Source organism: Mytilus edulis, chromosome 7 (genome assembly GCF_963676685.1).
Source record: "Mytilus edulis chromosome 7, xbMytEdul2.2, whole genome shotgun sequence".
NCBI lineage: Eukaryota > Metazoa > Mollusca > Bivalvia > Mytilida > Mytilidae > Mytilus > Mytilus edulis.
The window spans coordinates 33,798,007-33,824,548 of NC_092350.1; the positions used below are offsets into that span (position 1 = coordinate 33,798,007).

Consider the following 26,542-nt stretch of genomic DNA (forward strand, 5'->3'; position numbering starts at 1 on the left):
GTCACTGAAGATTGTGGAAATATGTATCTGGTGCAGAAAAATTGGTACTGTTTATGTTATAATTAAAGATCGAACACAGTGAATCATTAAAATAGTAAGTGCTGAAAAATGCTTTTTGAGAATTATTAACAATTGAAAAGGTTATACAATTTATCATCAGCAGATAAACTCATATAATATACCAATTGTTTTGATAGTTTTATACTGAATATGGTAATTAGAAATTTTACACTTTATGTATCAACAAAGGAGTTTATACATTCAATGACCAATAACAAAAACCTAGAATATTAACCTTGCATCTTGAGGAGACAGTGACCCAGTATGGTTTTCCTACTTCTTGTCTCTCTACTACATAATGTGTAATTTTAGAACCACCATCTGTCTTTGGTGGTTTCCATTGCAACCTGCAAGTACTTTTGGTAATGTCAGATACTCCAAGAGGACCTGTTGGTTTTTCTGGAGCTCCTGTTAAAAAGAGGTCATAACACATTGAAAAGCATTATAAACACTAAACATTTAGTTCAAATCCATGACCATGAAAACTAGAGGCTAGCAAGTTTCTATCAAGGCAATTAAGATTTTGAACAATGTTCACATAGTAAGAAGGATAAAGTAATATCCACTGGTTAGAAATAACTATCCTTAAATAGCTAAATATTTATATTTTGTAATTTTTAACCCTGAAATTGACCAAAGTTTGGATTGTACTAATTTCTAAACTAAAATAACATACCAACGACCTTGAGACCAAATCCTAGTTCAGCTGCACCACCAGCATTGCTTACTTCTACTTTGTATTGACCTGCATCATCAAGGTTAGCATCTGAGGAGAAAACAATTAAATATGACATATAATTCGAACTGGAGGGAAAAGTCAATACAAAAACAGGTCATTTGATTCTTGAAGTCATTTTTCAGACAGTAAGTTCTATTCAAAATCCATATTCCAACAAAAATGTGCTTTTAACTTTAAGCACAGCTGCATTAATGAACACCATCAAGATTTTGAGTTACAAGTAGTTCATTCCATCTTCAATTAAGAAAATGGATGGAAATCCAAAACGATAATTCGGATAAAGTACACTTTTTCCTTCTATAAATGCAAAACAAGATGTGAAATTCATCCTAACAACACTCAACTGTGTCTGAGAAAGTCATTTTATTTATATGGATATTGATAAAGCAAGAAAGGGTATGGGTAAACATACAACTTAACATTGCTGAAGTTAGACAACACTTACCATTGATGGTAAGACTGACATAATCGTCAAATGGCATTATCTTAATACGTCCATTCTCTACCACTTCACGACCATTCTTCCTAACCTTGACCTCAAATGGTCCTGTTCCAGAGAATGGAATCTTGATCTTAAACTGTTCTCCTAGTTCAACTTGCTGATCATGAAAATCTTTTCCAAACTTAGGTGGAGCTAAAGAAAGGAAAATAAAATATTTATATATTTTTTTCAAATGGATATTTCACCTCCAGTATGGTAATCTTACAACTATATTTATCAATATCAATGTAATTATTAAATATTTGTAATTCTCATATACTGTTGTTAAAAAATCTTTTCTAGAAAGCTATTAATATTAAAAAAATACCGTATTTGGTTGTGTATAGTCCACACTTTTATCCTTAAATATGTAGTTTGTACAAGGGATGTGGACTATACACAACTATAAACGGTTTATGGGTGTGAAGCAATTAAATAATGATGTCAGGTTTTGACAGGTGTTAAATATTATTATCTCAGGCAGAAAAACAACATGATCAAAGAAAAGATTATATAAATTAAATGGTTTTAAAATTTTGATTACTGCTAATTAATTTAGATAAATTTTTTGATTTTTTTTCTTTTGTTCCATAATATTCAAATTATTTCTGTAATATTATATTTCAGCTTGGACACACTTAGACAAATGTTGATTTTAAAAGGGATCTTTTGATTAATAACTGTACTTTTATAATTTTTTTTTAATTTTAATTACCTGATAAAAGCTCTACCATTTCATTATTTTTCATGAAATAAATAAAACATTTTTTTTTTATTTTTTATTAAATACATGGATAATAGGTCCATTTCAATGGATTTTTACAGTAAACCAGAATTTTTTTTTTTTTTTTTTTTTTTTTTACAAAACTTTTTTTCTCGATTTAAAGGGGATGAATAGGGGTGCGGACTATACATAAATGGGTAGTATACACGGCAGACTACGGTACACAATATACCTAACCATGATAACAGAAATAATTTTCAAGTACAATGCTTTATATATTTATATATACTGTTAAACACAGAATATAAGAAACAAAGACGTTATTTCACCAGTCTGACATATTAAAACTTGATCTTCGTCAACAAAAGAACTTACATTGTATTTTAAAGTTACAGGTGCATGAGTCTCTTCCAAGAGGATTAGAGATGTCACATTTTATCTCTCCTTCATCATTGGCATACAACTCAGTAAAACGTAAAGTAAAGATGTCATCATTCTGTGTAAGTCTAGTACGACTAGTGCTACCCATGGGAACACCATTCTTATACCTGTAAAAAGTCATTTTAGGTTAGATTTGTTAAGGTTATTAAATCAATTTGAAATTCTATTATTGATTCTGTAATGATTTGATTTGTCAGAAATTTCCACATCGTTATTTTACTTATGAATAAGTCAATAAGTTGGGTGCTTAGAAAGAGCCATATAAAACACCAGCTAAGAACTTCTCTTGAAATACACCAGCAGAAAGATTTTTTTTTCTTAATTTCTAATAATTTAGATTGTTATCTAGTTCAATTCCACATACTATTTGTCTCAAGGTTATGCATAAATGTCATAATCAAAAGAAAATTTATTTAATTAGAAGATTTGACTTACCATGTGACATCTGGCATTGGCTTGCCATGAATTTGTACACTGAAGATCATTTCACCTCCAAGTGGACCCATCTCTGTTGGATGTAGTTTCTTGATAAATTCTGGTGCAGTACCAACTTAAATAATATACAACAGGATAAGATAACATATTCTATTCATTTTAAATACTGTAAATTGTAAATTAAAATTTATAGTGTGCATTTATAATTGCAAATTTTGATGAATTGACTTAAAGGCAAACTTAATTTATTCCGATTTCAGGAAAACCTGCATTCAGATATATCTTTTAGCTGTCAAAACACGTTTTTTTTTATAATTTTGAGATACTTTTCATTTGCATTATTTGAATTAATAAAAACCTCATAATAAACTGTATTCATTAGGAAATGTTTTTATTGGTACAACTTTGACCTTTTCATTGGATTTCAAGAGAACAGATACCTGCCTTTAACAGGGGTTGCAAACAAATATAATACCTTTTTTTTATTTCAATTTAATTTTCATTCAATGTTGGACTATAAATAAATGACAATATATTACCGATCTTTTCTTTGATTTTGATAAGTCCTGTAGTTCCACTGGGTTCTCCCTCTCCAGCTTGATTGACAGCTCTGACTCTGAACTCAAACTCTCCTCCTTCTGGAAGTCCATTGACAGTGTAACCACAATCTGACACAGGGTAATCGTTAACCTTCACCCAAGCATCACTGTCTTTTGCTCTCTTTTCAACAATGTATCCTAAAAAAAGGTTTGATTTAGATTCCATGCTTTCCAGTTCAGACATTACAAGTTAGAAGTCATTTAATTTGAGATTTCTGTGATTAAGCATTTATTTATATATGTTGCCATGAGATCTGGAAAGAATTTTTTCTACTCCTATATTAGCTGAATATACAAACATTTATTTTTTATTTTTAATTCATTAATGAAAGAGATTTTGCCATTTTACAAAATGAAAATGTCCTTTTCCAACCACCATTTTTTTCTAATTCACAATTTGGAGCTTAGTCTATAATTTCAGTTTAAGTCTAGACATCTTTATTGGAAAAAAGAAATGCTAGGTGAATTTAGTTCCTATATTTTTTCCTGTAAATAAAAGCTATAAAACTATTAAGAGTTATGTACCTTTAATCTTGGCTCCACCGTCATTTCTTGGTTTGTCCCATTTAAGATCAACAAAAGTTTTACCAACAGTGAAAGTTGGTACACCAGGTGCTCCCGATAATGCTAAAATAGATTATATCAATGGTTAGTCAATGGCTATGTTAAGTCAATGAACACTTTTAAGTTTGGCAATTTTAACAGTAATAATGTGACCCAAAATGATTTCATCAGTTCTTTTCACACAAATTCTTACAACAAAAATTGATTGTGAAAAAGAGTGAAATAACATTACTCAGGAATATACTTTCTTGTAGCAATTTTTTTTTAAATGAATCACAGATATAACTGCATTACAAAAACACACAATTCAAAACACGAAAAATCCTGTTTCAACTAATTAATATCAGCAAGATATTTTTTGAGTATCTGATTTGCTATAGTCTACTGTACCTCTACACCGTATTTAGTTGTTAACTTACTGTATTTAGGTTTGGTTCTGATAACATCAGTTGGTTTACTTGGCTCTCCTAAACCAGCAATATTCTTAGCACAGACTCTGAATTCATAGTCTTTGTCTTTCTTTAGACCATCAACTGTGAAATAAAAATGATTGAGCATTCAGTTTTGTTAATTTTCCCACTTTTTTTATGTATATATTCATATTATTTTTTAGATTTTTTCGAAGAAAACATTTATCATTAAATGATATTCACCCTTTTTGGGCATCATCACTGTGTATCATCTGTACAGCGGATATAGCTGTATAGGTATTTCGAAGAGTGAAAAGCTATGTACTGTACATTTAACTGTGCACCGTACAGAAGGATTTATGTGGTCAGCTATACACCATTCACAACGCTTCTTTTCAAAATAAAATATCGAAAAATAACATATTAATGAAAGATTTCAATGCCTATTATTGAAACAGCTATACATATTACACACACACAGTGGCCTTCTATCAGAAGAAAAGTTGCAATAAATATAGAATCATATCGGATGAGACCAGTGTCAACTTCTTTGACAAGTATTTGCACATGTTTTTTAGTAAGTGTTTTTGTTTGGGAAAGTAATGAGACTTCTCTGATTATCAACCTACGACCAAGTCATTTCTTAAAACAACAATTATGTTTAGATTGAAGTACACATTGATATTATGTAAACAAAACAGATTTTCATACTGTGTCAGAAGAAAAATCTATCACAACCGCTTGGTTAGTAACTATATCTGCAGTACCAATGATACACAGTGATCATTTTATAATTTGAAATTATGAACAAAACCAATAAATTTCACACAAATCAATTATTCCTTTACAACCTGAGATGAGGAATCCTTTAACAGTAGATATGGAATTCTTTAATTGTAATTCATACCTGTGTATTTTAGATCTGGAGAAGCTATGTCGTTATGCATCTTCCATCTTCCAGATGTAGGATCTTTGTATTCCACACAGTATCCCTGAATCTTCTTTCCTCCATCATGTGTTGGTGCATTGAAAGATAATGTTACACTATCCTCGTCAACATCCAAAACATGGACATTTGATGGGGATCCAGGGGCAGCTGAAAAAATATAAGACTGTGTAATCAAATCATCACACTTACAACTAATATGCCATAAGGAAACTCGTTTCGAAATAGTACAATATACTTCCTATTAATATTGCAATTAATTGAATAAAACAGCATTTACATCTATAAACTATTAAATAATGCAATGAGAGCTGAAATATGTTGTAAAATCTAAACCAAATGTAAAATTAATATTCCAGTTTGAAACTAACATTGTTTCAATTTAATGCCCTATTGTTTTACTTTCTTCTTAATGCATCATTGTGCAACAAGATTGCAATCAGAATGTTTACTTTCAGATCTTTATATCCAACTACTAAAATTTGTGGTCTAATTGACATATACCTTTATATTGCTTTTTATTCATTTATTGGATTGTCACGTGAATCTCTAAAGATCAGGAGATTTTACAAGAATTACTATTACATACTGTATGGGTGTTGAGCAAGAACTGGTTCCAAGACTTCTAATGGTTCACTGACTCCATTTTCATTTTCTGCTGATACTCTAAACTTATACTCATGACCTTCATCCAAGCCCATGACTTCATATTTAGTTCCACGGACAAATTTACTAACTGGTTCCCATCTTCCTGTTCTGGTATCACATTTCTCAACAACGTAGTTAGAAACTGGACTACCTCCATCATCCTAAAAAAAATCATATTTGGAATATAGATTTTCAATCAAATCTTACACTAAAATGAATTTATAATTATATTTTTTTTGAAGTACACAATTAATTATCATAATTAGGGAAGTAGTAATATGATCAATCAAATGGTAAGAATGCTGTAAAAACTCTCAAGCAAAATATTGAGGTCAGAAAATGAGTCAATTTGCATAAAATACAGATTGGTACATCCAGTTTTAATTGTAGTTTTTCAGTGCTTCTCCAGATTGAATAGACAAATCAATGTTATAGTATTGCTATCAATATAAATAAATAATTGTATGAATTTGTTTTACCTTAGGTTTGTTCCATGTCAATGTACAGGAATCTGGAGTTACATCTTTACATTCCAATGGGCCTTCAGGTTTGCTTGGTTTGTCTAAAATATTGAAATATCATATTGATTAAAAGTGTCTCCTACTCTGAGCATTATAAAGTTCGAAACAAGAGCGCTGATGAAAATTATACATTTTTTTATTTACCACACATGCCTCCATTATATACTATAGAGAAATAGATTTCACGTTAAAGAGCTTTTTTGTTATCAATATGAGCTTGACATAATTTGATACTTTGAACTGTTTAAGACCAAGACCTACAATACCAAAAACTATTCCCAGTAAAAAGGATTGAAAACTATCTTATTTACCCTTATAAAAAAATAGTGTATAGTAATTGTTGCAGATATCTATGGCCAAGCATTCAAAGATTATTTCAGAATAAGGAGATGTAGTATGATTGCTAACTATCTAACAGTGTCAAAATTATGTGGATTAAAGCACTTTTTATTACTTCTTTTCATTAATATTCAAAACCCTGGAAAATAAATAAATATACTGACCAACGACAATCACATTGAGAGCAATAGTATCCTGTCCTTTCTCATTCTTCATTGTCAGTGTGTATCTGCCTGCATCCTCCTTAGTAGCCTTCTTGTTTAATAACTTCAGTTCATTTGGTGTATTCTCAAACTTGATTCTGTCTCCTTCAAAAAGGTCTCTTGTACCCTGTTATAGAAAAAACATAAAATAATACACTGCTCCTTTTAAGCTATTGAATTAAAACAAATGCAAAAATTTGACACATCTGACTAAATTTTGTTCATAAATACTTATTTTCTACAAGTCCTTTATAGGTTTCTTCTTACCAATTTGAATTTGTGATTTTTATGTTATTTTTCTACTATTTTTTTTACGAAAGTAAATTATTTGAGAGTTAGTTGTTTACACGTATTCATTTGAAAACAGTGTGGGATTTCCTGTCATCCTATGTATAAAATGCCAAGCAATTTTCCCTGTATTCAAGTTTCCTTAAGAGTAAAATATCAAGTGTCCAAGAAGTACCCAACTTGTAACAGTACTTACAATAGACCAGTTAGTATCAGGAATGGGATTTCCGTTGTATGGAATGACTATCTTGAATGGTTCTCCAACCTTAGCAATAACATCTCTAGGTGTGAAGCTCTTGTCAACCTTTGGTGCAACTGTAAAAAAACAATGTTGAAAATGTTTATATTCAAATATTCACAAACAAGTAATCAACATAATTTTTCTTACTGGTACCCTTCATTAAAAATTTGCTAACTGTCAGATATTTAAACAAGGAAGGAGCTGTCAAACTGACAGTAAATCATGTTTTCTGTATTTTGAATGTAATCATTATTGAACTCAAGAGTGTATGTAATACAAATGAAACTATTGTATTATAATATATGGTATTTTCAAGCTTGTATAATCTGCCACCTTCTGTTCCTATTTTCAAAGCTTTTAAGGATCTTATGACCTGAACAGTTAAAGTGAAAATAGTCAATATCAAACATGATTTTCATTTTCTCATCAGTATAAATAAAATCTTCAAATTTGGAATGCATTGGCTGAACAGTCTATAGAATCTCATTTCATATGATTTAGTTTCATCGCTATTTTACAAAATTTTACTTTTAATCTTATTGACTGTTATTTCCTTTCTTAGCACAGTAGAGTGATATGAAAAATGGAAACTAAGGGCACACAAAGTCGTCATTGATAAAATAGTGCTATACAGATTATCATTCAATTTGGCAATCTCAACCGCAACTTGATTGCTTTTCTCACTTAGGTTGTACTAGCTCAGCAAGAAAATTGATCTAGTTGAGATGACCAACGATAATTTTTAAGTAAATAATTTCTATAAAAACCAATATGTGATGATCTTACCAGGTGCTGCTCTAGCTTTGATTGCCTCTGAGGTCTGTGCCCAGTCTCCTACACCGGCATTGTTCCTAGCTGCTACACGGAACTCATACTCCTTTCCTTCCTGTAATCCTTTCACTTGGAACTCATTGGTCAGAATATCTGATATGTTAGCCCTGAAAATGGATATTATAATACAAGTGATATAAGAAAGACTAGCTGTGATAAATGAAAGCAGAAGCATAAACTCAGAAAATATTAAAGTGAATACCATAGCCTTAAAAAAATATAGTTCTGAATTTTTTGGCTGATTATGAAAATTTAGCAGTATGTTTGACAGCACTGATTTTGGTAAATTCCCAAAAGGTCCTTCAATACACTGAAGGTACTATAGTGGTCAGTTCATTTACACAGAATCCGATACTTAAGAAATTTTCAGTGGAAAAAAATAGAGGTGTGCTTTTGTTTTTTGCTATTACAAATTTTTTATACCTTTGTATTTTTAATAATTGATACAGAGCCACACTGAGATGAAGATTCTTACAGTGCTACCAGTGGATTATCAGATTTATCCAATCGAGATAATTTAACTATCGAGATTGGATTAATCCCATAATCCACGAGTAAATATTTAAGAATTTGTTTCTCTAATGATTAAAAAATAAATTTTCTTTTTTTGTTAAACGAAAATCCCCTTTGAGTGCCTTTCACATTTCACGAAGTTGTCAATTTCATTACACCTGTTAGCATATTTTGCTTCATCCAGTTAGCTAAAAAGGTTATGATCCTTTAAATCATCAAATAACCTTTTGAGATCATCAGCAACCACACGTTGATTAAATTTTTTTATACAATAGGTTCGGAAAGGGATAAATTTCCATAGAATTAGAGAAGTGAGTTTAATTCTCAAAATCCACATTTGGTATATCAAGTTAAATTCAATATCTTATAATTTTCTATTAAATCTATACAAATAAGTAACATGAATGTAGAAACTTTATAAATATTCTTAAAAGTTACTGACAAAGTTTTACAATCTCTCTCTTTAACCCAACGCCCCCATTTCCACCCCAAAACAAAGTAGACAATTTGAGTTATCTTACTTGGTCCAATCTGGCTTTCCTTTCTCCTTTTTCTCTACAACATATCCCTTGATTATATTACCGCCATCATTTTTGGGTGGAGTCCATGTAAGGGTGATAGAGTCCTCAGTGTATTCCAAACATTTAGGTGTACCTGGTGCTCCAGGAGTATCTATACAGAAATAATATATCATATTCAACATCATTTACTTCTGTGTAAATAATAGAAAAAGTTAAGGAAATATGCTTGAATTACTTGAAATTATTCAACATTATATTTGTCAGGTGTAATAGACTTTTCGCTGCATTGAAAACCCAATGATGACCTTATGCTGTTGTCTGCTCTTTGGTCAGGTTATTGTCTCTTTGACACATTCCCCATTTCCATTTTCAATTTTATTTTAATTAAATCATAGAAGCTGGTATCTTAAAATGATATATAAATTAACACATGTCTTTATAATAAAAAAGACAAAATAAAGACGCTCCAGCTTTAGGTGGTATTATTTAAATTTGGATTGTGGTTTAAGATGTTGTATACAAAAGAAAAAAGAAAATGTACTTTATATGCGTGACATTGAGTTGCAGTTTCATTAACGTACTGAAATACTCTATATCTTATCACTTTCACAAAGAATCAGATTTCAATATTTTATTAAACCATGAAGTTAAGAGCCACTTGAACTAATATACTTTAACAGTAACAGAGACATGTTTTCAGAGATATTTTCTATTTACTTTATAATGGCTAATGTTTTTCACACTTACCATATGGCAATTTAGCAAGAATTGCTTTATCTGTTTCCAAAGGTTCACTAATTCCTTGAGCATTTTCAGCCATAACACGGAATTCATATTCTGTTCCTGGCTCTAAGTTGCGAACTTGACAAGTTGGTTCTTTAGCTGTACCAGTAACTTTGCTCCATTTAGGAGATCCTTTCTTTTTCTTTTCAATGATATAATTGCTGATCTTTTCACCACCATCATCTTTTGGTGAGCCCCATGACAATGTAAGTTCGTCACCATTTATATCAGAGGCTGTGAATGGCCCTTCTGGTTTAGCAGGTGGAGCTGAAATCAAGGATATAAATATTATATAATTTATTTTTCATAAAGGCAATAAAAAGTAGGTACTGTAATTTAGAGTAGTTTTTTTATATAGATTAGACGGTTGGTTTTTCAGTTTAAAATGTATTACACTAGTTGTTTTGGGGCCATTTATAGCTTGATGTTCTGTGTTATGGCCATTTTGACCTATAATAGATTACTTTTACATATTGTGACTAGGATGGAAAGTTGTCTCATTGACATTTATATCACAGCTTCTTATATCTATATATTTAATTATCATGCTCAACAACATGGAAACTTCTTATCATTCTAGAGCATGTGTAACTTCCATAATTTGAGTGACTTTTGTTGCTCAATTGATAACTTTTCTCTAATAGATTAGTGTTTCTTGGAATATTTTTTGCCTTTCCTTCATTTTTCTTTTGATCATAATGTTGTCTGGCTTTCTTAAACTTGTAATTATGAATGTTCACTTGGTTTCATCCTACTTTTATTTACTTGTTATTACCATTGGCCACCAGTTTGAAGGGCTAAATGGTTGATTTCATTATTTGACAAATCAAATTGAAACATGCAATACAAAAAGTTCTGATAAAAGATCCTTACTATATAAGCTATTGATTAATCAAGGATGGCTAAACAAATTAAAATATTTCAAAAGAATTAAGGTCAGTATATCAAAATGAATTTGGCTGATTTATAAAGTAATTTGTGCACATATAACTACATTATGATGGTAAGAAGCAAAGTTACTCTTGCTCAAATTGTGTCAAAAGACTTGTGAAATATGATTTAGTACATGTTTGAATGTATCTATTCAAAGCTCTCAATAGAATGCTCCACAGCGTTATACTTACATAGAACATTGACATTAACAAATCCTGAATGATTTCCTGAGGGATTGGTTAAGGTGATCTTATATTTTCCAGAATCTGCTCTCTGTGACTTATCATTGGTCAACATGACAGCATCATCTTCAACCTAAAATCCATTACAAATATTAAGTAAAGAAAAAAAAAAAACATACACATAAGTTTCACACACCTGGTTGATACATTTATCAAATTGCCAGATTTTGTTGTAATTGCTTTATAAATAATTTTGAATGGATAAATGTTAGCTTATTTTAGGAGGGATATATAAAAGATTCATTCATATATTATTATTTAATTCGCAAATTCTCACAATGGTTTTATTTTTTTTCAATATTCTTTACTTATCAAATAAATAAAAATAAACCTCCAGAAAAATATTCTCCTGTTGGTGCATGTAATTTAAAAATCATTTTTGTTGCAATATAAATTATTTTTAAAAAATGTGTATGGTGACTGTTCATTTTGGATATTTTTATTCATTATCAATGTGCTTTTAGGGTCTGATCACAGGTTAGTCAGGATCTTATAGATAAATATGATCTTTTCATGTTTATTTTAAGACTGAGTTATCTACCTTTGTATGTATTCTGGCAACACTCGGCAGTTCTTCCTCATCAATAGTCCATAATGCTGATGGTTTTGGCCAAGCTTTGTAAGGTACTCTGATCTGGTACTTCTGGCCTTGTTTAACAGTGATATCTTTTATTCCAGATAAATCCAAGTGAGGTTTCTCTGAAATTTTGATAAATTCAAATTATTTGTCTATAGTTTATTTAATACACCGAATTGTTCATTCATTATTGTTACTCATTATATACAACTCATGAACTAATAAAAATCCAATCAAAGTTTTTTTTCCAATTAAACAATTTGATAGATTTAATGAGAAAGAATGAAAAGAACTGAATGAAATAATGCATTATATACTTCATGTGAAAGCATGTATCAATTGTGAGATTAAGATTAAGAATGAATCTACATGTACAGTACTTCATCAAAATATATTCAGCAGTGATTGATTCATTTACATTAATATCAACCTGTGTCTATATATATGTAAGAATAAGAAGATGTGGTACGATTTCCAATAAGACAACTATTCACCAGAGTTCAAATGAAGTTGATGTTAGCAATTATAGGCCACTGTAGCCTTATTTACAACAAAAGCTTACATAACAAGAATGTGTCCAAAGTACACGGATGCCCCACTCGCACTATCATTTTTCATGTTCAATGGACCGCAAAATTGGGTAAAAAATCTAATTTGGCATTAAAATTATAAAGATCATATCATATGGAACATGTGTACTAAGTTTCAAGTTGATTGGACTTCAACTTCATCAGAAACTACCTTGACCAAAAACTTTAACCTGAAACTCCCACTTTCATTTATTATGTTCAGTGGACCGTGAAATTGGGGTCAAAAGACTAATTTGGCTTTAAAATTAAAAAGATCATATCATAAGCAACAAGTGTACTAAGTTTCAAGTTGATTGGACTTCAGCTTCATCAAAAACTACCTTGACCAAAAACTTTAACCTGAAACTCCCACTTTCATTTTCTATGTTCAGTGGACCGTGAAATTGGGGTCAAAAGTCTAATTTGGCTTTAAAATTAGAAAGATCATATCATAAGCAACAAGTGTACTAAGTTTCAAGTTGATTGGACTTCAGCTTCATCAAAAACTACCTTGACCAAAAACTTTAACCTGAACGGACGGACGCACAGACGGACGAACGGACGAAGGGACACACAGACGAACGGAGCCACAGACCAGAAAACATAATGCCCCTCTACTATCGTAGGTGTGGCATAAAAACAAATATATTAAATATATACCTGCTTGATATTCAGCAGTGATTGCTTGTGTTGGTTTACTAGGGTCTCCAGGTCCAGCTTCGTTAACAGCTCTAATTCTGAACTGATACTGTTCACCTTCTACCAAATCATTGACTTTACCATGTAGAGCATTAGCAGGAACTTCAGTAGCTGTTTCCCAGTCTCCATGCCCTTTCTTTTTCTCTATTACATATCCTAGGATCTTACCACCGCCATCTTTGGTTGGTTTTGTCCATGAAAGTTCGGCAGAGTTTGGAGTAATTTTGTCTAGGTTTGGGGTACCAGGTGCTCCAGCAGCAACTAAAATTAATGGACACATATTTCGTTTAGTATGACGTTCATTATCACTGAACTAGTATACAATTCTGTGTAGGGGCCAGCTAAAAGCACGCCACTGGCTTCGAGATTTTCTCCGTGCATTGGAGACCCATTAATGGCCTTCAGCTGTTATCTTCTCTTTGGTCTCATTGTTTTATCTTTGACACATTCCCCATTTCCATTCTCAATTTTACAGTCAATAAAATAGTAACATTAAGGACATGATGTAGGAAGTGAATGAAGTAATTACTTTAAAATATACTTTGAATAAATGTATTTAGTCAAGGTATATTTTTTCGAATATCCCACTATAGTCGTGCAAGAGCTTATCCAAATTCCCTAAAACACCATGGATTTCTGGAGCCTACTTTTTCTTTTTTTCTTTATAAATCTTATACTGTTTGGTAACTAAAATCTAACCCCACACCCTATATCTGTTGTTTCCTCTTGTGTATGAAAAATTTAAAAACCAATATATCATTTTAAAAGCACAGCTTGTTCTGCAACTATAAAATTAAGAGGTACACTTACATATTGGGTCTTTCACTGTATGTGGTTTAGTTGACTTGCTTGGTTTTCCAGTACCACCTTGGTTAACAGCTGATACACGGAATTCTAAAACTTGTCCTTCCTTCAATCCAAGAGCAGAAAATTTGGTGCCTGCAACTGGGAAGTTGTTAACAGGCACCCAGTCACCACCCTTGGGTCTCTTCTCAACAATATACCCTGAAATACAATATATTTTGAACTGTTATATTATGACACCTGAACAGTAATTCAACAATGGGACAAAGATGTATTTTTTTTAAATTATAACTAAAGCTTAAATATGGAGTTTTAAGCCATAGTACAAATGACATAGGTTTGGTATGTATGTTATAACTTAATAAACAGCTGCGCCATGAGCGCATGATACGCTTTTAAGCCATAGTACAAATGACATAGGTTTGATATGTATGTTATAACTTAATAAACAGCTGCGCCATGAGCGCATGATACGCCCGACATCTTGTGTGGAAGTTTTATGCCATTATCATAAATAGTTTCTGAGAAAGTTTTAAGCAATAACCATATATTGTTTTTGAGACACGGCGGGACATGTGAAACCCCCAACCATGTTTTTTTTTACAAAAAACTAAAACTAAATATCACTAAAATAAAATTTTGAATTAAAACCAAAAAGTATACAGATCTTTAGATTAATATAACAAAGAAGTGTGTAAAGTTTTAAGCAATAATCATAAATTATTTTTGAGATACGGCACGACATGTAAAAATACCCTCCCCCTTTTTTACAAAATACTCAATAACTCAAAAATGAAATTTTGAATCATCACCAAAAAGTATACAGATCTTTAGATTAATATAACAAAGAAGTGTGTAAAGTTTTATGCAATAATCATAAATCGTTTTTGAGATACGGCACGACATGTAAAAAAAACCCTCCCCCTTTTTTACAAAATACTCAAAAACTCAAAAATGAAATTTTGAATCATCACCAAAAAGTATACAGATATTAAGATTAATATAACTAAGAAGTGTGTAAAGTTTTAAGCAATAATCAAGAAACGTTTTTGAGATACGGTGCGACATGAGAAAAAAAACACACCACTGTTTTAGTTACAAAGCGCCGTAACTCAAAAAGTATAAATCTTATTTTCACCAAAAAATATACAGATCATTTGACCATCATAAGAAACAACTATATAAAGTTTCATGAAATTTGGATAAGTCGTTCTCAAGTTACGGTGCAACATGTTTACGCCGGACAGACGGACGGACAGACGGGCGGACACTGGACATTTGTATACCATATTACATCCCGTCAAAATTTTGACGGGCGTATAAAAACCCTCCCCTGTTTAACAAAATACTCAATAACTCCAAAATAAAGTTTTGAATCATCACCAAAAAGTATACAGATCTTTAGATTAATATAACAAAGAAGTGTGTAAAGTTTTAAGCAATAATCATAAATTGTTTTTGAGATACGGCACAACATGTAAAAAAACCCTTCCCCTTTTTTACAAAATACTCAATAACTCAAAAATGAAATTTTGAATCATCACCAAAAAGTATACAGATCTTCAGATTAATATAACAAAGACATGTGTAAAGTTTTAAGCAATAATCAAGAATCGTTTTTGAGATATGGTGCGACATGTAAAAAAACCCTCCCCCTTTTTTACAAAATACTCAATAACTCAAAAATAAAATTTTGAATCATCACCAAAAAGTATACAGATATTAAGATTACTATAACTAAGAAGTGTTTAAAGTTTTAAGCCATAATCAAGAATCGTTTTTGAGATACAGTGCGACATGTGAAAAAAACACACCCCTGTTTTAGTTACAAAGTGCCGTAACTCAAAAAGTTTTAATCTTATTTTCTCCAAAACGTATACAGATCATTTGACCATCATATGAAACAACTATATTAAGTTTCATGAAATTTGGATAAGTCGTTCTCAAGTTACGGTGTGACATGTTTACGCCGGACAGACAGACGGACACCGGACATTTGTATACCATAATACGTCCCGTCAAAATTTTGACGGGCGTATAAAAAGGATACATCTTTAAGTGCATTGATTTTGATTTTCATAGACTAAGACTTAGAAAACCTATAATCCTTATAATTGTAAAATCTTCACATATATTTTAGTGCTGATGTTTTTCATGTTATTTCTCTTGGTTATATGAGACAAATTAGCAAATTAACCTGACGATATCGGGATGTGGGTATTTAGTTGGATCTCAATACGTACTTGTGATTTTTTTGAAACCGGTTTCAACGAAGAAATGTCGAAATGTTCAGAACTTAATTAAATCTGTTTTTGGGTAAGATGGTGCAAGCATACGATTTTTATTGCGTCTTACACTTTGAGAAGCGAATAATCTTTAGCTACTTTATTTAAATATTGTGTAAAAATGTTAATTATGAGCTAGGAAAGTCAAGTGGCTCAAGCATTTTACTGAGGAAGTTTTAAAAAAATGCAAAGAAATATTTTAACAGTGGGTTAGATTTCATTAGTCTTTACTATCTATAGATTAACAACTTTTGGTTATATTTATAATTTAGAATCATCATTGAAGGTGGAGCGCGATTGCACAGTTAATTAATTATATTGATGTGCCATTTGTATGCAAGAGTGACATTCCGTTGTATTATGTGCCAATTCGAAAAAGTTATGCGAATATTGTCTCCCTTTAACAGGTTCATTATTTTATAATTAAGTTTAGGTTTCTGATATAAATTTGAATAGTTACAAAATGTATCAATTCAATATATTTCAGTTTTTGTTATTGGTGTATCAAAAACATTGATGTACGAATATAATTTCATAAATTTGAAACATTTACAATGATTACATACAAATATAAAGAACCGTTCATCATTTTTGAAAAAGACTATGATTGTATTATTTATCTTCCCTTTATGAAAGATTGATTGGGAAATGAACCAAAGTTCTCTAAAGGTAATCACAGAGAGGGGCTAGCAAGCAATTTTTAATTGTATCTTATTTAACGTTTAAACAACTTTCCACTATAAACAAATGTTAATATAAGGACCTTGTTAGCTAAATCTACAAATTTTATTAGATATTATGAATTTTTATTACAATAGATTAATATGCTAGACAAATATTAAAAAATAAAAATTGTTATTATAAAATTAATGATGCTTTGACTTCTCTTTAAGTATTTCATCTTCAATAAGAATTAAAAATAAAATGTTTTGATGCATATGAAGTGCTTTTCTAGATAAGCCTTCATCAGAAATGTAACCCAAAATTTTAAAGTCAAAGGTTTATAAATACTTAATAGGTTTATGACCAATAGTGATCTTAACTATTTACCAATTCATCTAAGGTTAATTTTGCTTGATAAGTTAGAACCTTAGTTTTTTTTTCGCAATTTAAAATATGACGTTTTAAAACTTACCTGAAATATCAGCACCACCATCAAAATCTGGTTTCTTCCAGACCAAATCACATGAGTTCTTATCAAATCTGTCAATCTCAAGATCTTTAGGTGCATCAGGTGTGTCTAAAATTATAAATAAACTTTTAAACTGTGGGTTCATTATTATTGGTTGTACACCAATATTCATGGGTTTCATGGGTATATGTGAACCAATAATTTCAAATTTTCGACAAATAATATTAAATATATTTTAAATATGTTTTATGTTCAGAGAGTTGCAAAAATACAAAATCAAACATAAACGAATATGCAAGATTTCAGCAATCCATGAAAATAAATGAATTCACAGTGACCTGTTACTTTTGGTCCAAACTAAAGTTCACCAATAAATTGAAGATAATTACTAACAAGAGGCTCTCAAGAGCCTGAATCGCTCACCTGGTAAACAATGCCTTCGGCCATGTTTTTTGACGAAATAGAAAATAAAACACAAACTTTATTTTATACACCCTACTGATCATTCAAATTAAGTTTGGTTGAATTTGGTTGAGTAGTTTTAGAGGAGAAGATTTTTTAAAGTTAGCAAATATGATGAACAAATTGTGAAAAATTGTCATTAAAGGACAATAACCCCTTAAGGGGTCAATTGACAATTTTGGTCATATTAACTTATTTGTAGATCTTACTTTGCTGATCATTTTTGCTGTTTACAGTTTATCTTCATCTATAATAATATTCAAGATAATGACCAAAAACTGCAAAATTTCCTTAAAATTACCAATTAAGTGGCAGCAACCCAACAATGGGTTGTTTGATTCATCTGAAATTTTTTGGGCTGATAGATCTTGACCTAATGAACATTTTTACCCCACGTCAGATTTGCTCTAAATGCTTCCGTTTTTGAGATATAAGCCAAAAACTGCATTTGCCCCCTATGTTCTATTTTAAGTAACGGCAGCCATGTTTTTTGACGGATCAAAAATCGAAGCACACACTTTGTGCAGGATAATCTAAGGAACAATCATTTTAAGTTTCATTCAAATCCATTCAATAGTTTCAGAGGAGAAGATGTTTGAAAAATTGTTAACGACGACAGACGACGACGACGGACGCCAAGTGATGAGAAAAGCTCACATGGCCTTTTAGGCCAGGTGAGCTAAAAACTTGTCACATTGTTTTCACAGCATAGAATATGTCCACAATGGTAGTACAAAAGTGTAGATTTTCAGGTATTCTACATGGCATTATAATAAATGTCACAAATATCAAATGTGGATTGGGGATTTGAAAAAAAGAAGAGGGGGACACCCTGACAAGACAAGGTCACAATTGGGACTTGTAAAGGCTATGCATCAATCATATTTGTAATTCCATAAAGGGGGACCAGGTTAACTTGCTATTTTGCAAAGAAAAAATTAAAAAAAAAATTGCCAGATGACTTTCAAATCTAATTGATCATAACTTACTGATCAATAAGTTTAATTAAACTTACCAAATGGATTCTTAGCCAGTGTGGATTTATCTGTTTCCAGTGGGGCGCCAGCACCATATTTATTTTCAGCCTTGACACGGAATTTGTATTTCTTTCCTTCTTTTAATCCTTTGACTGGATGAGCTGTTCCATTAACAAGTCCTGGAACTTTTTCCCAGAAGTCTTTGCCATCTTCACATTTCTCAACAACATAGCCTAAAAAAAAATATATAAGTAATAAAAACGTGTATTTGAGAAGAGTTGCTTACATCAATTTGGGATTTGGAAGTCACAATTATCTGTCTTACTGGGTCTTTGGATGTTATTTTCAACTAACAGAACAATCTTAAAAAGATCAAAACTAATTTTCATATATCCCTGAAACTTGACAGCGATAGCACAATTTTTCTATCAATAATTTAAAAACATAACTTGAAAACATTTTTTCTAACATAGTTTAGTCATTCGTTATTTCCAACTTTGTAGAAATAACAAGATGTGGTATGAGTGGCATTGAGACAAAACTTTATCCAAGTCACAATGTGTAAAAAGTAAACAATTATAGATTAAAGTACGGCCTTCAACACTGAGCCTTGGCTCACACTGAAGAGCAAGTATTTACCTGTAACTTCAGCACCACCGTTATCAGTTGGTGGGTTCCATGAAAGTCTACACATGTCAGCAAATACATCACTAACAGCCAAAGGTCCTTCTGGTGCTCCAGGCTTGTCTGTAAAGTAGTAAACAAAACATTATATAACAGTCTTAAAATATTAAATATCAATATGGTCATCCCATCAATTCTCCAGTTCTTGAAGTTAATCCTTTCCTAAAATGGGGTCAGTTTCACTGTGTGTGATGCATAAGTAGAAAGCTACATCATAATAATATTGGGATGTAAAATCTGATGCCTAATGTAATGAGATTACCATCATCTCTGTACCTTGAAATATTCTTGCAACAATTCTCTTGGAGGGAACAGTATGCAGCCTGTTGCAAGGCAAAATGTCTATCATTTTCCAACAAACCATATTTTTCATTTTGCTATGAAAATTTACCATTCTCATCCAGGATAGCCTATGTAGTAGGACCTATTTATTGTATTAATTTCTAATTTGTTCACATCCAAGAAAGCATGAAATAATTTCCAGGGGACATTTCAAAAACAACAATCAATCAATCATTTTATTATCAATATGTTGTTTACTTTCTTTAGTGGGTAGCTGTCATTGATTTATCATCCTACATCCTTTAATAAGTTTTTTTCCTAAATGTGTGAATCATTTTATAATTTGATAGTAAATAGTAATATTTGACTCACCTAGGACAATAACATTAACATCAGCTGACATTGATCCACTTTCGTTAGTGACAGTGATGGTGTATTTTCCTGTGTCTCCTCTTTCTGCTTTGTCAACATGGAGTTTAGCATCCTCCTCGGAGCTTGTGCACTTAGCCTAGAAAGATAATACTGATTGTTTATAAAATATTTTTCTAATGGATTCTTTTTTACATGCTGCGATCAAATCCTAAGAAGTATCAGAAATGACATGCATTTAAGAATGTTTTCATAATCTATAACATTATAAAATACTGTAAAACGCAAAACTTTTGCATGCATTTATCATAGAAATTGTTGACAAATTGTGTGATTAATTATTGAGATTTTCCCGTAATCTGCATGCATGTCAGATATATGAATGCCAGGCCTTAATATTGCGATACTCACCCTTTCTCATTATTTGCAATAATAAAACTCCCAATAATTTAAAAAAAAAGATTGTTCATAATGGCAGTACTAATCCTCGAAGAAAATGAAATTTAAAACAGATGAAGACAAATCTCTCACCCTATTATCAACAGGTCTTCCATTTTTCTCCCAGGAGACAGTAGGTGTAGGTGTACCACTGACACCAACAGGGATATCAAGGGGTTCTCCTGCCTTTACACGGATCTCATTAGCACCAAACAAACCATCTAGACTCACTTTTGGTGCCTCTGTTCATTAAAAACACAAAGTTTCATTAATTACTATCTACAAGAAATGTGTTATCTAAACTCTTATCTTGACTTTTAATCAGAAGTGAACTAAAGGATTCCCTACTACTGTAAAGTCAGAAATTATTGCGTGCATTTATTATTGCGATTTTAATTTTTATGATTTTAAGATAAATCCTGTTTAATTCATATAAAATATTTCAAAATGCGAGTTTGAATTATTGCGTTTACAATTCTGTTGCATTTTTCGCAATAATAAAAACCTCGCCATAATTTCTGAATTTACAGTAATCAAGCTGCCTAGTAAAACCATATATTAATCATGGAAGGCATTGCAAGATCTTTTGTAGGGTTGTATCTAACAAAAGACTAACATGCAGAATTATCTTAATGTTTAAGCCATTAGGGCAAGCTTCTGAAATGTGGAAAAGACTCTGTAAATAAATGAAATATGGGTGATCCTTAACAAAACAGCAACATAATCTGTAAGGTATCGTTGTAAATAAAATAAATATATGCAATCATTTAAAGATGTCTTGACTAGAACTATTTTTATATAAATATAAATTTCATAAGAGTTATGAATATTTCTGTCTTTAAACACCCTTTTAACTCCTTTATGTCTGATAAAGACTCATTAGCATACCAACCTTTTTCTGGTTTAGCCTGTATGACTTTCGATGCCACACTAGGTTCTGATGGTCCAGCATCATTGATGGCAACAACTCTGTATTCATATTCCTTCTCTTTGCCAACTTTGTTGTCATCATATTCACAAGTCTACAAGAAAAAGTAAGTTAGGAAATTGAAGTTGTTTTCTTGTGACTAATTGTGATTTTACATTTTTTTTTCTTAATTTTATATTTTTTAGGTGAAATAAAATGATTCATATGTATTTAAAACATACATTTTTAAAATATAAAAGATATAGAAATTCTACCACTGCATTTAGTGTGATACCCTATTTATCCACATGAGACAGTTAAATTTTCAATCTAAAACTGGAGGCTTGCTGAGCATTTCAAATATATTTTAAATTCAAATGTGGCAATGATGTGTTATTTTTATGTAACGTCATCTGGCATGGTCACCTTTTTCATGACATTGCTAAAGGAAATTCAAGTGGAGAGTAAGAAAGAACATTTGATGTCATAATCAATCTGAACCAATGAAAACTGAGATCAAATGAACGAACAAAAGTAGTAAGAACAAGTGAAACTGCGAGCTACTGCTCACTGATGATACCCCCACCGCAAGTGGATAATATTAATAGTGTAAAAATATGCAAGTGTTCGGTAAACAGGAAGTAGTCGAGTGATGAATCTGAAAACGCATCACACGGTATAGCTGACTTATATAAATCCTGAAACCAAATTTCAGAAATCCTTGTATTGTAGTTCCTGAGAAAAATGTGACGAAAATTTTCAACTTGGCTATCATGTGTAAAATCATACAAGTGTTCGGTAAACAGGAAGTTGTCGAGTGATGAATCTGAAAACGCATCACACGGTATAGCTGACTTATATAAATCCTGAAACCAAATTTCAGAAATCCTTGTATTGTAGTTCCTGAGAAAAATGTGACGAAAATTTTCAACTTGGCTATCATGTGTAAAATCAGACAAGTGTTCGGTAAACAGGAAGTTGTCAAGTGATGAATCTGAAAACGCATCACACGGTATGGCTGACATATATAAATGTTGATACCAAATTACAGAAAAGGTGGATGTGTAGTTCCTAAGAAAAATGTGACGAAAGTTTCATGGGACGGACTGACTGACGGACGGACTGATGGACGGACTGACAGACAGAGGTAAAACAGTATACCCCCCCTTTTTTAAAGCGGGGGTATAATTAATGTTATATACAAATAGACAAAATTATCATTAACCATTAAAATTCCTTCAAATTTGTTATTTTTCTTTATTCATTAATTAACAAGTCATTTAACCCACTTACTGTGATAGGTTCTTTGTTGATTTTAGCCCATCTGTTGGTTTTTGGTTCTTTCCTCTCCACGTCATATGACTTGACTGGGTTACCTCCATCATTTTCTGGTGGCTCCCATTTCATCTTGATGTGGGTACGGTCCCTGTCTACACATTTAGGTTGTCCTGGTGGGAATGGTTCATCTGCAAACAAATATAAATCGTCTTTTTCACAATGTTCGATTTCCATAGGACTATAATTAGCTAGTTATAAACTGTCACAGATGCTCAAGTACATATGTAAAGTGAATATATAAAAGTAGGAAGATGTGGTATGATTGCCAATCAGATAACTTTCCACAAGATACCAAATGACAAAGAATTAACAACTACAGGTCACGGTATGGCCTTCAAGAATGAGGTATCAATTGTAAAAGGCATTCTTAGAAAAGTTGAAACTGGTACAGAATTTTAATACTAATACAGATTGAAAACTTTTTAGTATTTTTGTAATTAAACCTGTCTAATCTTAATGGAAGTCTTCTGCCCCAAAGATTAAGATAAGGTGTGATATGAGAGGTTTCAAATTCTTTTGATTTGTCAAAATTAATCAGAGGAGTAAATTGTGTAACTAGAATAATGCTGGTGGTTTTTTTTTTATTAGGGAAAATAAATTACAAATTACAATCATTCCTACACTGTGTTTTTTTTGAAAATCTTTGACATTGTCACAATGCTTTAAACAAGGAATTATTTGAATCTGGAATAATTTTTGAATTCAAGAAAATTGATCAGAATTGATAATTCCTTGTTTAAAGCATTGTGACAATATACACAAATGTGTCAGCTTATGTCAGTTTCTGAATTGAAATGCAAAATTATGCATATATTTCATCTCATGTATGAACAAATGACCAATAAAGTAACTTCTATTTACCATATGGTTTTTTGGCGATTATTGGTTTTGTTTCCAAAGGTTCACTGTTTCCATTTTGACTCATTGCTGCGACACGGAACTTATATTCTTGTCCTTCCTTTAGTTTAGGTACTGTTACTTTAGTGCCCTTTACTCCTTCTCTGACTGGTTCCCATTGTCCCTTCTTAGTATCCATCTTCTCTATCTTGTAGCCACTGAAATATAAACATTGATATAAACTCACATGATGTTTTTTAACTTTAAATTTTGTCTGTTTTTAAATAATGTCCATTGTATGTTATGTATCCTCTGATAACTATCCAATAATGATAATAGATTTTACACCATCCAATAATTTGATTTGACTATAAGTTCATGATACAAGTCCAGATTTGCTTGAGGTTTACCATTAAACTTATATCTTATTTCTGTTGTTGTATAAAAACAAACAAAAATGTTTACAAAATTCAAAATATGTGAAGTGATCTTTGTTGCATGAACTAAAGGAGATCTTCGTAAACAATTACAGCAGTAATAGTAAATTGAAAGGCATATCGAATGGGTTTAAAAGAGGGACGAAAGATACCAGAGGGACAGTCAAACTCATTTTACATATGATATGGGTTTTTTTCATTGTTGAAGGCCATACAGTTGCCTATTATTGCTTAGATCCACTGCATTTGAACTTGGTGGATAGTTTTCTCATTCCACATCTCATTACTCTTATATGTACTGTACTCACTCTATAGGAGAACCTCCAAGATCTTCAGGTTCGCCCCATTCAAGTGTTGCACTCTCGGCTGTAATGTTAGACACCTTAATGGGACCTTTAGGCATGCTGGGTGGACCTATAAAAAAATAATAAATAAATATTTATCCTATAGAATGAAAGTTTCCACAACAACAACTATTGTCTAATCTTTTAATTCTTTTTCTGTTATGGTCTGTTACTTAAGAAATGAATACTGTGAAGTCATTTATTTTTATGGGTATTAATTTTCATGGATTGGTGAAAACTTTTTATGGATATTTAATTTTGTGGTTTTACCAATACCTGCATATAAAGCTGAATGAAAATGCGTTATTGGTTGAACATTTAAATTGATGGTTTATCTGTACCTACAAAACCAACGAAAAATTGGTATCCAACCAATAATAAAGAATCCACAGAATGGAAAAATCTAATTTTTTTAAAAACAATTTGATGAAAATTGCAAGGTGATAGGTTTCACAAGAATGCAAACTCACAGTTTAGAATTTTACTTTTTATTCAGTCTTTCTAAAAAAATATCACATATACTATTCAGATTCCTAAATAAAGCATAGGTAAATCATTTCAAATTCAAAGTTTTTGAAAATAACATATTTTATTGCTTTTAAAAATAACTATAAAAGCTATGTCTTTAGAAGTTCTTACCTAGAACGACAACCTCAACATCAGCTGTATCAGATCCATGTTTGTTAGTCACTGTAACATTGTACATAGCAGTATCCTTCCTTGATGGTTCTTTACAGGTCAAGGTTGACTTCTTTTCGGTCTTATTATCAATAGAAATATGGTCGGATGGTTCAATAGGTTCTTCTTTCTTGTCCTGAAAAATGTCCAATTTACGAATAATTACTATCTAAAATTTTCAAGAAATATATACTTTAAAATATTGATAAAATGATACTCACTCCATCTTTTCTAAAATGTATCACAAGTCTTCAATTAACTCATAAAAAAAAATCCCCCAAAAATAATCATCATAGAATGATTTAAAGATATACTATCATGGCTAAAAAAAAATTATATACATGTGGGTAAATTTTTTCTTTTTTCTTTCTTAGAGTCAAAATTTCAAATATGCAAAGCACTTAAAATTGATCTTTATCTGGCGAAAACAATCTGTTTATAATTATTGAGAGAAAAAACATTCATGAAAATGAAATGTTTATTGTCTTTCATTTTTGTGTTACTTTTTCAATTTTTGTCAAATATATCTATGTATGAATTAAACGTGAAAGTGAGGTAAATTTAAATGATCTTAAGAAGACAGGACCTTTCCATAAGGTGAAAAAATTTGAAAATACATCAATAAATTAAATTTAAACGTGGAAAAACAAAGCCTTGAAAAACCTTCAGGACCTTCTGTTTAAAGATAATGTATTAAATGTTATTGTATAAAGTAATAGACATCAAAACTGCAATAAATTATTTTATTTAGTAAATAATATTTCATAATTAATAATTTTTTTCATTATAAGTAAAGTAAGTAATAGTAGTGAAATAAACCAATAAAAATTAAGGTATTAAAATAAATGATATACAAAAATTACAACACATTAGGACATAAACTAAAAATCAAATAAAATTAAAGTTTTATTTTTTTATTTTAAGCAACATAAGTAATAGTAGTAAAAAAATAAGTAAATAAACAAAAAAAAAACATTATCCTATCATCTATAAAACCAAAAAAACTACCTGTTTATTCATGCCTTGCTGAAAATATCAAAATAAAATAATTACAATAAGGGAGACAACTAGATTTGATCTCTGTTGATGACTGATCTCTTTTACTTTTTCTCATAAATAGAGAATATTATGTAACAATATAATACAATTCATTATAACAGATCATGGAGGCATCACAAGAGATCAAATTGTGGTAACTATAGACTACTGTGATGACATATTTCTATACAAATAACCAGTACATTTTCTACTGTACAACTTT

The 26,542-nt window shown here is 31.0% G+C and overlaps 1 protein-coding gene across 43 annotated transcripts in view; it reads right to left on the reverse strand.

The window, feature by feature from the left end:
• Nucleotides 1-26,542, reverse strand: part of LOC139481307 (twitchin-like) — a 144,571-nt gene that overhangs the window by 25,830 nt on the left and 92,199 nt on the right. For 31 of the 43 annotated variants that reach the window (XM_071264539.1, XM_071264513.1, XM_071264537.1 and 28 more), the window contains 31 exons: nt 26,290-26,307; nt 25,243-25,417; nt 24,568-24,673; nt 23,847-24,040; nt 22,941-23,113; nt 21,633-21,762; nt 20,834-20,982; nt 20,306-20,441; nt 19,607-19,714; nt 19,006-19,200; nt 17,532-17,636; nt 14,118-14,312; nt 13,269-13,568; nt 12,004-12,161; nt 11,412-11,535; nt 10,252-10,554; nt 9,505-9,655; nt 8,426-8,577; nt 7,595-7,713; nt 7,072-7,237; nt 6,527-6,609; nt 5,989-6,208; nt 5,361-5,549; nt 4,463-4,576; nt 4,005-4,106; nt 3,420-3,617; nt 2,881-2,995; nt 2,380-2,552; nt 1,245-1,433; nt 737-826; nt 296-468 (listed from right to left, as the gene is read on the reverse strand). In XM_071264539.1, coding sequence (XP_071120640.1) covers nt 296-468; nt 737-826; nt 1,245-1,433; nt 2,380-2,552; nt 2,881-2,995; nt 3,420-3,617; nt 4,005-4,106; nt 4,463-4,576; nt 5,361-5,549; nt 5,989-6,208; nt 6,527-6,609; nt 7,072-7,237; nt 7,595-7,713; nt 8,426-8,577; nt 9,505-9,655; nt 10,252-10,554; nt 11,412-11,535; nt 12,004-12,161; nt 13,269-13,568; nt 14,118-14,312; nt 17,532-17,636; nt 19,006-19,200; nt 19,607-19,714; nt 20,306-20,441; nt 20,834-20,982; nt 21,633-21,762; nt 22,941-23,113; nt 23,847-24,040; nt 24,568-24,673; nt 25,243-25,417; nt 26,290-26,307 — 4,803 coding nt within the window. The remainder of the gene's footprint in view (nt 1-295; nt 469-736; nt 827-1,244; nt 1,434-2,379; nt 2,553-2,880; nt 2,996-3,419; nt 3,618-4,004; nt 4,107-4,462; nt 4,577-5,360; nt 5,550-5,988; nt 6,209-6,526; nt 6,610-7,071; nt 7,238-7,594; nt 7,714-8,425; nt 8,578-9,504; nt 9,656-10,251; nt 10,555-11,411; nt 11,536-12,003; nt 12,162-13,268; nt 13,569-14,117; nt 14,313-17,531; nt 17,637-19,005; nt 19,201-19,606; nt 19,715-20,305; nt 20,442-20,833; nt 20,983-21,632; nt 21,763-22,940; nt 23,114-23,846; nt 24,041-24,567; nt 24,674-25,242; nt 25,418-26,289; nt 26,308-26,542) is intronic. The other 12 variants (XM_071264543.1, XM_071264544.1, XM_071264526.1 and 9 more) reach the window with 1 other exon arrangement.